General features: G+C 54.3%; 3 protein-coding genes across 3 annotated transcripts; all 3 read left to right on the top strand.

The window, feature by feature from the left end:
- Window positions 1–4418: 4418 nt before the first annotated feature.
- YBT1-0 (ATP-dependent bile acid permease) lies at window positions 4419–9152 on the top strand (the record flags this gene model as incomplete). Its single annotated transcript, XM_037324967.1, has 2 exons — window positions 4419–8543; window positions 8592–9152. The coding sequence occupies 2 exons, from the start codon at window positions 4419–4421 to the stop codon at window positions 9150–9152; spliced, it is 4686 nt and encodes a 1561-aa protein (XP_037177147.1).
- An 849-nt stretch (window positions 9153–10001) lies between these two features.
- CGCA056_v009721 (uncharacterized protein) lies at window positions 10002–10523 on the top strand (the record flags this gene model as incomplete). Its single annotated transcript, XM_037324968.1, has 1 exon — window positions 10002–10523. The coding sequence occupies one exon, from the start codon at window positions 10002–10004 to the stop codon at window positions 10521–10523; it is 522 nt and encodes a 173-aa protein (XP_037176493.1).
- A 466-nt stretch (window positions 10524–10989) lies between these two features.
- On the top strand, window positions 10990–11733 carry CGCA056_v009722 (uncharacterized protein; the record flags this gene model as incomplete). Its single annotated transcript, XM_037324969.1, has 1 exon — window positions 10990–11733. The coding sequence occupies one exon, from the start codon at window positions 10990–10992 to the stop codon at window positions 11731–11733; it is 744 nt and encodes a 247-aa protein (XP_037177134.1).
- Between the last annotated feature and the right edge of the window lie 259 nt (window positions 11734–11992).

Genomic DNA, 11992 nt, shown 5'->3' on the forward strand with positions numbered 1-11992 from the left:
CAACACCAAACTTTGCAAAACTCAATGGCACAGTTCTTCTGCACATGTCTCTAAACTTCACCGTTGGGCCGCCTCACCTTACCTGCGACATGCACCAGAGACACAAAAGGTACCTATGCGCTGAGCATCAGCAGCACAGCAACCCAAACCGAGGAAAGGTTGCTGCAGCCGCAGCCAGAGCGACGGCCCGGTCCATTCTGGTTCAAGGCATCCGACCAGCCTTGTTTCACTGTCGCCAGGGCACATCATTGAACCGCAACGCGACAGCCGATTTGCTCTCTGCTACAGAAGAAGGTTTGCGGGCGGCCTTCTTGTGCAAAATCGTGGGATTAGCAAGAGCTTGCAAATTGGCCAGAGTCGGACGAGAACCCGGCCTGACCTCCACTTCCTCTCGGCTCCGTCACTCATCCGCGGGTACTGCTTTTAAGCGTGAGGAGCTAATCTTGATTCATCACCTGAGTCAACTCAAACATCTGCACCTTCCTGATTGCCCCGTGATGACTCTTAAATCCTTCTCGGCTGTGAGGCCAATTTCGCTGCAACCATTTGTCGTAGTCTTGAAGACTCAGAACGACGCCAAAGACTGAAACTCGGGTGGAGATTGACGATTGCACAATCTCTGAACACAGGTAAGCAAAATCTCGTCGTTATTTTCCTGACGTTGGCGGTGAACAAGGCGACTTTATGCATCTCCCTCGCAAACCAATCGCAGGGCCAGAGGAGCCTCATTTGTAGTTGTTACACCACGTCGGCAACTCAATGCCGCTCTCCAATTTGTCTGCGGTGACTCCTCGCCTGTGCTTCCATTGGCTTGCGAAGATCATCGCCGGGGGTGTAAGAAGCAGGCTGCTTGCTCTGTCCGACTTCATGTTCAAGAGGCTTTGTGACTGTGTCGCCTCACGGCGACGATTCGATCTGCTGCCCGTTGGATGAGTCGAGTCGCAGGAAAGTGGATGGGCAGACTGATGGCCCGTCTTATGTTGTTGACGGCGGCATGTTTCGAAACATGAGATGTTGATTTGAAGTCACCCACATACCGAAGAATGCTAGGACGAGGTCGGTTGTAGCCTTGAGTTGAACACCACGATTTGAATGCATGGCTGCGTCGAAACGGCTGCGTTCACAGATCGAGATTTCTGTGGCTGCGTCTGAGGTGTTCCCTTGCCGCAGACGATAGTCAGCGGATGAGATTAATAATTCTTACCAGTCCAATAACAAGATAGAAGTGGTGTAAAGCAATTGAAACGAGAAGTTGGACTAGACTCCAGACTCAAACGTCAGACCCAGCGGGTAGAGATGGCCGAGCTTCTTGGCTGCGTCGACCAACACGGACGCCGGAGAGGGCCTCATTGGGAGGCATCAGCCCATGTGGCCCTCCATGCAGCACGGTCAGATTTGATCTCTCTCAGGGCTAATAGATAACGGGACACCGTTCGAGGACAAACTCCAAGGCGCGTGCCTCCAAGTTGCATTGCAAGTGCGCGAAGCGAGATGGTGTGTCAGCGGCTGCCTGATGGAATGGGAACCCTTTGGGCAGGTGCTCGAGGGTAAGGTAAGGTCCAAGGTGAATGAGAAGTAACCCATGGTTTCCAGCAATCGCGAGATGACAGACGTCTGGACATTTCGCTCTCTTCTGCAGCGAGTCTCTGAGAGGTCTGCTCGCATTCGTGGTGTGGTCCTGAACGGGTAGTGGAGAGCCAGGCATCAGTTGTGCTCTGTACGACCCGAGAGTTACTTGAGCTAGGTAACAAGACAGCTCGAAACAAGGGCTGCATAAAGAGCGAGCTATTACCAACCGCTAAGAGAAAACGGCATTCCGAGCGGCGTCAGCAAAGAGCGGGAATGCACGAGCGAAAAAAGCGGCGGGATGGCGGGACCCATCACACGACTCGACTCGCCGGCCGGGCGAAGATCCACCGGCCGTGATTTGCTAGGCTGACCGCCCTTCTTCTCGGTGATGTGCCTGCGACGCAGTTTTGGGGCTACCCATGAGGCCTAGGACCCGCGTTCCGCAAATTTCGAATGTGGGAGGTTCCAAGTTGGACGGGGCCGGAAAGCCAACGTTTCTGACCTGCCTATTCCAGACATGAATGAGTCTTCTCCTCGTCTCGGAATGAATTCGTCACGATCCAGACCCCCGAGGATCGTGACGAATTCATTCCGGGCCCGGTCAAGGAGCCAGGACTGAGTCTTCTCGAAACTCGTCAACCTGGTGTACTCTGCACAAGATACGCAATTAGACCTCTGCCTGGCATAGGTGTCCCATCCGTCGGTAGGCCGCAAGAAAGCACTGCAGGACACATCCATCAAGACCGATGGACGGCATGTTCATGCCAGGATAGCTACCCGGCAAGTCGGAAGCGGATGGGTCGAAGGGGGGCAGATTGACGCCGGAGGAGGTGGAGGGTGGAGGCATGTTGCAGGTGGCATTAGCACCATGTTAGTGCAGGATGACTGCATTCAGGCTAATGCACTAACAGGCGGGCGGCAGCACCGTTCCAGCGTTCAAGCGCGAACGCAGGTTGCAACCTTGACTCCTTCGTACTTTTGTCTGGCAGTTGACGGAACGTAGTCGTAGGGTAGTCCGTACTGGTCCTAGAGATTCGTAGTGTAGATTGGCGGTGCTCCCTGCCTCCAGGGTCCTGAGGAACTTCTGCCAAGCCGCAAACCCACCTGCCACCCTCCATTGCCTGTTTGGCATTTTTTCCATCGATAATCTGTTTCCGCCGATGAGTCAAACGGCGGCCGCGGACCAACCACCGTGCTCGAAGCGTCATTGTGGTTTGTGATCATGGACGCCCTTGAGCGACGGGAACCTAGGTCAGCCATGTCAACAGCCATCGACCTGGCCAACGTCATCGTCAACACATGCAGGTAGTAGCCTCGGTGCCTGCTAGGCCGCAGTGTTACAAAAGCTTACAAGTCATGATAACGCCATCGTCGTCGAGTAGGTATGTCCATCTGCAAAAGCGCGCCAGGCAGGTTGATGCAGATCGAGCTCGTGAAGCACGGCGCGCGCCAGGGCAGATCTGAATTGAAAAGTTCCAGGCACCGCAGTGGTGGAGAAGCGCGGGCAAGAGGCGTCAGATGGCGGGACGGGGGGGAAGGATCGAGTGTAGAAATGATCCCGGTCAGCAGCAAAAGAAGCAGAAAAGAGACATGGGAATATGTGGATGTGGATGTGGATTGGCATGGGATGGGATGGGATGGGATGGGATGGGATGGAGTGAGCAAGACGGGGGGGTGTGGTCCATGACAGGAAAGAAAAAAAAGTACCACGAACGCGAGCGAGCTGACGGCGACGGGATGCGATAGCTGCGCGGGGGTAGAAGAAAAAAAAGAGTAAGAGTAAAAGTGATTCACCAATGGTGTCAGCCGCTACTTCCACCTCTGGGAGATATAATGAATTGGTGGTAAGCGGCTCCTCTGGCTGGTTGATTCCTGATTCCTTCCTTCTCTCCAAACCTCAGGCGCCGTTTGCTGCTGTTCCTTCCTTGGACCTGCCTGGATCTGGTGATTCAAACGGTTACTTGCGTACCTTATTATTACGATTAGCTAGCTAGGCCTAGGAAAGGCTTGACTTGACCTCTGTAGTCCGATCTAAGTCTTGATCTTGGCTTGGCTTGGCCTGTCCTTGCTTCCCATTCGCCCCATCGTCACCTTCCCCGGTGTGCCATCGCTTTCTGATCGAAGCTTGGCTTGCCCGCCGTCCCGTCCCCGACTGCAAGTACAGAGGCAAAAGTGCTCGCAAAAACGGACAACGTCGGCAACAACAAGGAAGAGACAGAAACAGAAACACCGACAGACGTCAGTCAGTCAGTCACGTCACGAAACGAACCTTGCCGCGACGCCACCGGCTCCGTCTCGGCGCCCACCAAACCGAACGCAGCGACCAACCACCCCCCACGGCCTGTCAACGGTGCCTCTCCGATCTTATTTCCGACGCGTGCTGGGTGCAGGTGCATTCGATTTCGAGCACCTGCTCTTCAGTCTTGACAGCCTCGACTTTGACCGATCGGGACACGGTGAAACGTGGAATCAGTTCGTGTTTCCAGCAGTGGCCCGCCGTCCGGTGCAATCCAGGAAGACCCAACCGGCCGATAGCTTCGTGGACCTCTTTCCCGGGGTTACCTTAGCTTCAACAACACTGCACCACACCTCACTAAACGGGGCTTTGCCGAATGGGAAGTCGCCCTCACCGGCAAGCGCTTACAAACCACCCCGACTTCACTGTGGACCTCTCGCCCGTTTCCAGTCTTCTCTTGCGCAATTGACGAGGTTGCCTTCCGACCGCCACCATTCTTAAAAACCTTTCAACGTCCCTCACCCAACAGACGGCGCACATCTCTGCCTTTGTCTCTCGACAATACTTTTGGAGACAACTCCCGGCGGTCCCAAACCTCCTCGTGGGAGTCAACATGCAAGATGAGACGCTCCTGTTAATTGAGGTCGGAGCTGCTTTGGGCCTCGTTGCTCTTACTTCGGTTCCGGCCCTCACAGGTTTCCAACTTCGTTCCCGCAAGCCTAAGGATCACTTTTACGAGGACAAGGACGGAAAAAGCACACCTGAGGCCTCTGCAGCGTTTTCGAACCGCTGGCCCAAGACTTTTATCAACTTATTCGCCTTTGCTGGACTTGCTCTCTCCGTCGCCAATTCCACATTAGCTACTCTCTCGCTCCACACCGGTCATTACGACAAGCTGTTCATAGCAGAATGGCTTTCCACCGGTATTTGGGCTCTGCTCGCCCTGCAATCCGTCTCTCTCGCCGCATCTAACGACTCGGTTCACGCCTACAACCTCGGATTGCTGATCTGGTTCTCCGGCCTCGTCTTCTCTGCCGTCCAGGTCTTGCAAAACACGGAAGTTTTCGGTCATCTCTTGGAGAGCAACCCGGTGTCTTTCGGTCTCAAGATCGGTGGTCTGGTCGCTTCTGTGGCTCTCACTGTGACCGGCCTCTTTCTCCCCAGGAGGCCGGACGTTTTCTTCGACGGCAAAGTAGTTGATCGCCTGGCTACCGTTAGCGCATACAGCCGCTACACTTGGGGCTGGTGCAATGGCTTGCTCGACGACGCCACCAAAAAGGGCGACCTCGAAGTCGACGATCTTCCCAAGCCGGACCACTGGACGCGTTCTGGCGACTCGGCTAAGACGTGGAAGGGGTACAACTTCAAAGAGGGCGGGAATCTTTGGTGGTCCATCATTTGGGCGTACCGCGTGCCTCTGGCCGTTCAATGGACCATTGCTCTGTCTAAGTCGTTTTTGAGCATGGCTCCTTCGTTCGTTACCCTGCAGATTCTTACCGCCTTGGAGAAGAGGCGCCCGGGCGAGCCGCTCTCCGCGGACGTCTGGATCTTGGTCTTTTGGCTCGGACTGGCCATTCTTGCTGATGCCTGGGTTGAAGCCTGTATGTTTTGGCTCTCCTGGGCGGAATTGTGCATTCCTCTCCGTGGCGCCCTCTCGGCCCTTATTTTTGAGAAGTCCATGCGCCGCAAGAACGTGAAGGCAGCCTCCAAGACCGACGAAGAGTCCAAGGACGGCGAAGCCAATGGTGATGACAAGAAGGACAAGAAGGACGACGACGAGGATGCCGAAGATGACAGTGTTCTCAAGTCCCGCCAGGCCATTATCAATTTGATCGGTGTCGATGCCAAGCGCGTTTCCGACTTTGCTGCCTTCCAATTCCTCTTCCCTAGTAGTACGGCGAAGCTGGCGGTTGCCATTTGGTTCCTCGTTTACTTGCTTGGATGGGGACCTCTGGGCGCCGGTCTTTTGGCCTGGGCTGTTCTCCTCCCCATCAACTTTACTTACGCCAAGATTTATTCGAGGGCGCAAGACAAGCTGATGAAGATCAGAGACCAGAAGCTCGCTGTTGTCAACGAGGCGCTCGTCGGCATGCGTCAAATTAAGTTCTCCGCGCTGGAACCTCAGTGGGAAAAGCGAATCCTCGATATGCGTGAGAAGGAGCTCGGTGCTATCTGGCAAGTGTTCAAGGGTGACACTGTGCTCTTTGGCATGTGGATCACCAGCCCCATCGCCTTGGCCGCCGTCTCACTCGCAGTCTACGCCTTGATCAACGGCAACCTTATTCCCTCGGTCGCCTTTGTCAGTATTGGTGTCTTCAAGAACCTCGAAGTTACCTTGGCTGTCATTCCCGAGCTTATAACAGATGTCATCGATGCGAATGTTTCCATCAAGCGAATGCAGGACTACCTCAACGGACCCGAAAAGACCCAGACCGTCACTAATGGTCCGGATGTTGCCTTTGAGAACGCTTCAATCGCATGGCCGGTTGATGAGGAGACCAAGGACGAGGATCGCTTCATCCTGCGAAACGTCGACGTTACTTTCCCTGCTGGGGAGCTGTCTGTCATTTCTGGCAAGACGGGTACCGGAAAGAGTTTGATCCTGGCGGCTCTGTTGGGCGAATCTGATCTTCTGTCTGGCGCAATTTACGCACCGAAGCCCCCTTCCCTGAAAGAGCGCCACGATGACAAGGCCAACCGCGACAACTGGATCATCCCTGAGAGCATCTCTTTTGTTGGTCAGATCCCCTGGATCGAGAATGCCACCTTGAAGAAGAATATTCTCTTCGGACTTCCCTTGGACGAGGAACGGTACAACAAGACTATTGATGCATGCGCCCTGAGGAAGGATCTGGAAATGCTTTCGGATGGAGATAAGACCGAGTTGGGAGCCAACGGCATCAACCTCAGTGGTGGTCAGAAGTGGCGACTTACCCTGGCTAGAGCCATCTACTCCCGCGCCGGCATTCTTGTTTTGGACGACATCTTCAGCGCGGTTGACGCCCACGTCGGTCGCCACATCTACGAGAAATGTTTGACCGGCGAGCTCTGCAAGGGACGCACTCGTATTCTTGTCACGCACCATGTCGCTCTTGTCGAGCCAAAGACCAAGTTCATCGTTGAGCTTGGAGACGGAACCGTTCAACACTCTGGCTTCAAGTCTGATCTGGATGAAGATGGAACGCTGCAGTTGATTAAGAGTCACGAGCAGTCTTCCCAGGAGATCGCTGATGAGGAAGCCGCCACGGCCGTCAACTCGGAGGAAGCATCTGACGTCGATGCGCCCGAGGTTGCTGAACTCAACGGCGATGGCGGAGTCCTTAAGAAGATCCCCTCAAAGGCCACCCGTCAATTTGTCGAAGACGAAGCTCGCGAGCAGGGTGCCATCAAGAAGCATGTCTACGCCGCCTATCTTAGCCAGAGTGGCGGCTGGCCTTGGTGGGGCTTCGGTTTCTTCCTCTTTGCTCTCTACCAGGGCGTCGTTATCGCCCGTTCCTGGTGGTTGCGTCTTTGGACCGGTCACTACGAAGAGCAAAGCCTCGACACACTTGCGACTTTTCACCAGCATGCTTATGCCTACACTCTCCAAGACAGTTCCCTCCATGCCCCGCACGCTGCGCCTTCAGGATTCGCCCGCATCCAATCCGAGAATGACGATTTCTACTTCTACCTGGGTATCTACGTCGGAATTTCCGCCTTCTCTGCCATTCTGGGAACCGGTCGCTTCTTCTACTTCTTCTGTATGAGCTACAAGGCCAGTCAAAGCATGTTCAAGGGTATCACTAGGACTGTTCTCCGCACACCGCTGCGATGGCTCGATACCGTCCCCACCGGCCGCATTCTCAACCGTTTCACTGCCGACTTTAACGTCATTGACAACAGACTCGGCATGGATCTTTCTGGTGTTTTCGGTGCCATTCTCAGCGTCATTGGAATCTGCATTACGGCGTTCTCGGTCTCTCCCATGATCATTCCCTTGGCTGTTGTGCTTCTGTCCATTGCCATTTGGATCGGCAGGCGCTACTTGGCCGGCGCCAGACCCGCGAAGCGACTTGAGAGTACTGTCAAGTCCCCTATCTTTGATCTTTTCGGTTCCACTCTGACTGGTATGATGACCATTCGTGGAGCTGACAAGGCGCAGACTTACGTTGACGCCATGTACACGAGGCTGGATGACTACGGGATGGCATCGTGGTACTTGTGGCTGTTCAACCGATGGATGGGCTGGCGCATGTCTCTCATCGGCGCTCTCTTCTCTACTGCTGTCGGTCTTGTTGTTCTTGGCAGCCCGTACATGAGTGCCTCGCTCGCCGGTTTCACTCTCTCCTTCGCGCTGGAGTTCTCTCAGGCTATCGTCTGGTCCATTCGACACTACGCCAACATTGAGCTTGACATGAACGCAGCCGAGCGTGTAGTTGAGTACTCCGACCTCAAGACCGAAGACCAAGGTGGTGTCGAGCCCCCTGCGACCTGGCCAACTGAGGGTCGCGTGGAGGTCAAGGATCTTGTTGTGAGCTACGCGGAGGACTTGTCACCCGTGTTGAAGGGTCTTACCTTCAGCGTCAAGCAAAACGAGAGAATCGGCGTAGTTGGTCGTACCGGAGCTGGAAAGTCGTCCTTAACCTTGGCGCTTTTCCGTTTCTTGGAGGCCAAGTCCGGAAGCATTCATGTCGATGGCGTGGACATTTCCAAGATCAGGCTTCACGACCTTCGATCCCGATTGGCCATCATTCCTCAGGTAAGATAAACTTGACTCTCCTAAGACACAGAGACTAACAAAAATCAGGACCCCGTTCTTTTCTCCGGCACCGTCCGCTCCAACCTAGATCCATTTGATAACCAGACCGATATTGAACTGCGCGACTCTCTTCAGCGTGTGCACCTTGTCGACTCGTCACCCTCCACCCCTGGCGAGCCCTCCAGCAGCGCCACGCCCTCGCTCAACGGAGCCAAGAACGTCAACGTCTTCCGCAACCTCAACTCGGCCATCTCTGAAGGTGGCGGCAACCTTTCCCAGGGCCAGCGCCAACTCCTCTGCCTTGCTCGCGCCATCGTCTCTCGTCCCAAGGTCATGGTCCTCGATGAGGCCACCTCTGCTGTCGACATGAACACTGATGCGCTCATTCAACGATCCATTCGCGAGGAGTTCAACGACTCAACGCTTATCGTCATTGCCCACCGTCTTAGCACGATTGCTGACTTTGACCGCATCTTGGTGCTCAGCGACGGCTCGGTCGCCGAGTTCGGCTCCCCGAAGGAGCTTTGGGACAAGGAGGGCGGTGTGTTCCGTGGGATGTGCGAGGAGAGTGGTGAGAAGGAGAAGTTGAAGAATATCATTTTTGGTTAGAGTTTCATTGCAGCGGATTGGATAGTATCGATTACGCGAAAGCTCAGGCTTAAAGATCGCCGGGAATGCGATGCTCGCCGGGAGTGTTCGTTTCGTTGTATTGTGTTGGAGCATCTCTATTTTTCGTCTGATTAGTACAAAAGTGGCACAAAAGCCGGGCTTATAGAACAAGTCCTTGATTGGAATGCGAAGACACAAGAGACTTTGGTTTCTCAGCATTCACGTTATTGTCAAGCAATTGAAGCACACGGCTTTTCTGACAGTGTTCGTATGGCTTTTATCGATATTCCCACACAGCTAAGGGATTTTTTTGTCTGGTGATAATTTGAACAAGCATCCGATCGTTTGATAGCCTTCAACATACGAAAGGGGCACAAGATAAATCTCCAAAGTTGCGAAGTTCGCGAGCTCACCTATGCTAAGGTAGACGCAACAACAGTGAACGCGCTAAATCACGTGTATCTCTTAGTGCCCATTCCACGGAGGAGGAAGATAGTTCGAAGCCGGCTCGCTAGTGATCCGTGTCTAAGACGGGAGAACGTCAGCGTGGCTTGAACTAGCCTCGAACCTCCTGTTTATATCCTCCACGTGAGTGGCTTCGGGTCGTCGTCTCAGAAAGCGGCTTAATCCAACGAACGTCCAGGCAACAACACACAAAATCAACAACATTACCCGAGCCACCCTCTGTCCATCATCACCACTCGCTGCAAACGAGTCACGCACCGCGCTTCACCGGCATCTCACATCCGGATCCTCCCATCTTACATTACAACACACTGGAAGCATAGACACGACCCTCCCAACGACCAAACAACTACTCTTATTAAATAAACTAAACAAAAAGAAACCATGACGTCCTTCAGCCCCACGAGTCCGTTCCACACCCTCTGGAAACCCGCCGCGCTGCCCCTCTTCACGGGGCTCCTCGCGCTCCTCGGCGCCGGCGACGGCCTCATGAACCTCACGCAGCCCGAGACCGGCGCCGGCAACTTCGGCCTCATTCCGCCCTCGCGCGCGTCCGTCTCGCCGGCGCAGTTCGACGCCTTCCACCACGCCCTCATCAAGGTCAAGGGCGCGCGCAACCTGCACATGTCGGCGAGCATCCTGGGGCTGCTGCTCTACGCCCAGTTCTCCGAGGCGTGCCGCGCGTCGCCGGCCGCAAGGGAGGCGGTGCATCGGTGCGTGGGCATTGTGCTCACGCTGGGTACGGGCGTCGGGCTCAGCGGCGCGTTTGTGATTTGGGAGTATGTCAAGAGCGTCAAGACCGAGAGCTCGAGGAAGGAGATCGAGGTGGGCAGGGCCAAGGCCAAGGCGCATTTCATCACGAGTCTGCCGATATTGGCGCTGGGGCTGACGTATTTGTTCTACTGAGGGCTGTGTGGTGTGGTTTATGAGTGGGGGTGGGAGAGTGTGTGAGTGTGTGTATAGAGTGGTCTGGTTATGAATCTCTGCTTCATTTTCTATGTTGTACAATACATGACTTGGGATTGATTAGTGGTGCTCCCGCCTCATGAGCGGAACAATTATTTGTTAATAAGATTTCATTAGGTACCTTGTCGTATACGTGGACACGAGTGAGAGCTGTGATGATGATGGAACTAAACCAGGCAGCATCGAATTCAAGAGGCACATCTACATATCCGTTGACCACCATCCTGAATGCGTTAGCTTGTATTTGTCCCCGCTCTCACATCTTCCCGATTATCAGTGTCAAAAGTCCCTTTGAACCACCAACCATTCTTCTACAGGCAGTCCTTCACTCTGCTTCTCATCCCTCCATCTCACACACCCACCCTTTCCCCAGAAGCATCAAAACCCTTCACGTCAAGTCATCAAGATGAGCGCTCAACCCAGCAGTGTCGACTTCACCCTTCACTATGTCGCACCCGACGATGTCGATGACCTCGTCAGAGTGCACACCGCCGCCTTCAAGACGGACCAGTTCTCGAACCTGATGCTCCTCGGCCGCGCCGACGACGCCCACGAGAAGCTCATGCGCAAAGCCATCGAGGGCTGGGTCACTGCTCCAGAGACCAATCTTATGAAAGCGATCGACTCAAGCGGTCGGGTTTTGGGGTGGGCTTGTTGGATAGTGAAAGATGCGACTGGCGGAGACAGGGTAGCTGTTGCCAAGGCAGAGTCAAAGGGCGGCAGCAGCGTGGATAAGGCGGAGGGAGTCGAGACATCAGCCGTGGAGAAGAAAGAGGAACCGCCAAAGGAAGATCCGGCTCGGGCTCTGGGCGGTCTTATGTATAAGGAGAGAGTGGCTATGGAGGAGAGATACATGAAGGGGAAGAGGTACGCGGTGCTGCAGGGTCTTGCCACGGATCCGAATTATCAACGACGGGGGATTGCGACCAAGCTGGTTCAGGCGGGACTTGAGGTAATTGACTTGGAGGGTCTCGCATGCTGGATCCATGCCTCGCCTTGGAGTTATGGTGTGTACGCAAAGGCTGGGTTTGAGGAGGTTGGGAGGAACGAGTATGACCTGGACGAGTGGCCCCCAGGTGGTCGACAGGGCGACAACCGTTGGGGACGGTATATTTTTAGGCACATGGTCAGGGAAGAAAATCCTTCCTGACTTTGGTATACCGGGATGGAACAAGTCTTTGCAGAAATTTAGTTATTGGGGGATGCCATCTTGTGTACTCTATCACGTTTTCACAATAGCTTTTAGCAGTTGCGGGTTAGCAAGCCATTTAAAATGACCATGCGGCTAATTTCTAGCTGTGAAGACTTGATAAATGAGTGTGTGTGTTATTGAGTCTCACACATGAGGCAGACCGTCAAAGTCCTCGGTACCAATCCTCTCCATACCAACAAAAAAAAGTCATCAATCT

This window comes from Colletotrichum aenigma (genome assembly GCF_013390185.1).
Source record: "Colletotrichum aenigma strain Cg56 chromosome Unknown KSG_Cg56_contig06, whole genome shotgun sequence".
Classification (NCBI taxonomy): domain Eukaryota; kingdom Fungi; phylum Ascomycota; class Sordariomycetes; order Glomerellales; family Glomerellaceae; genus Colletotrichum; species Colletotrichum aenigma.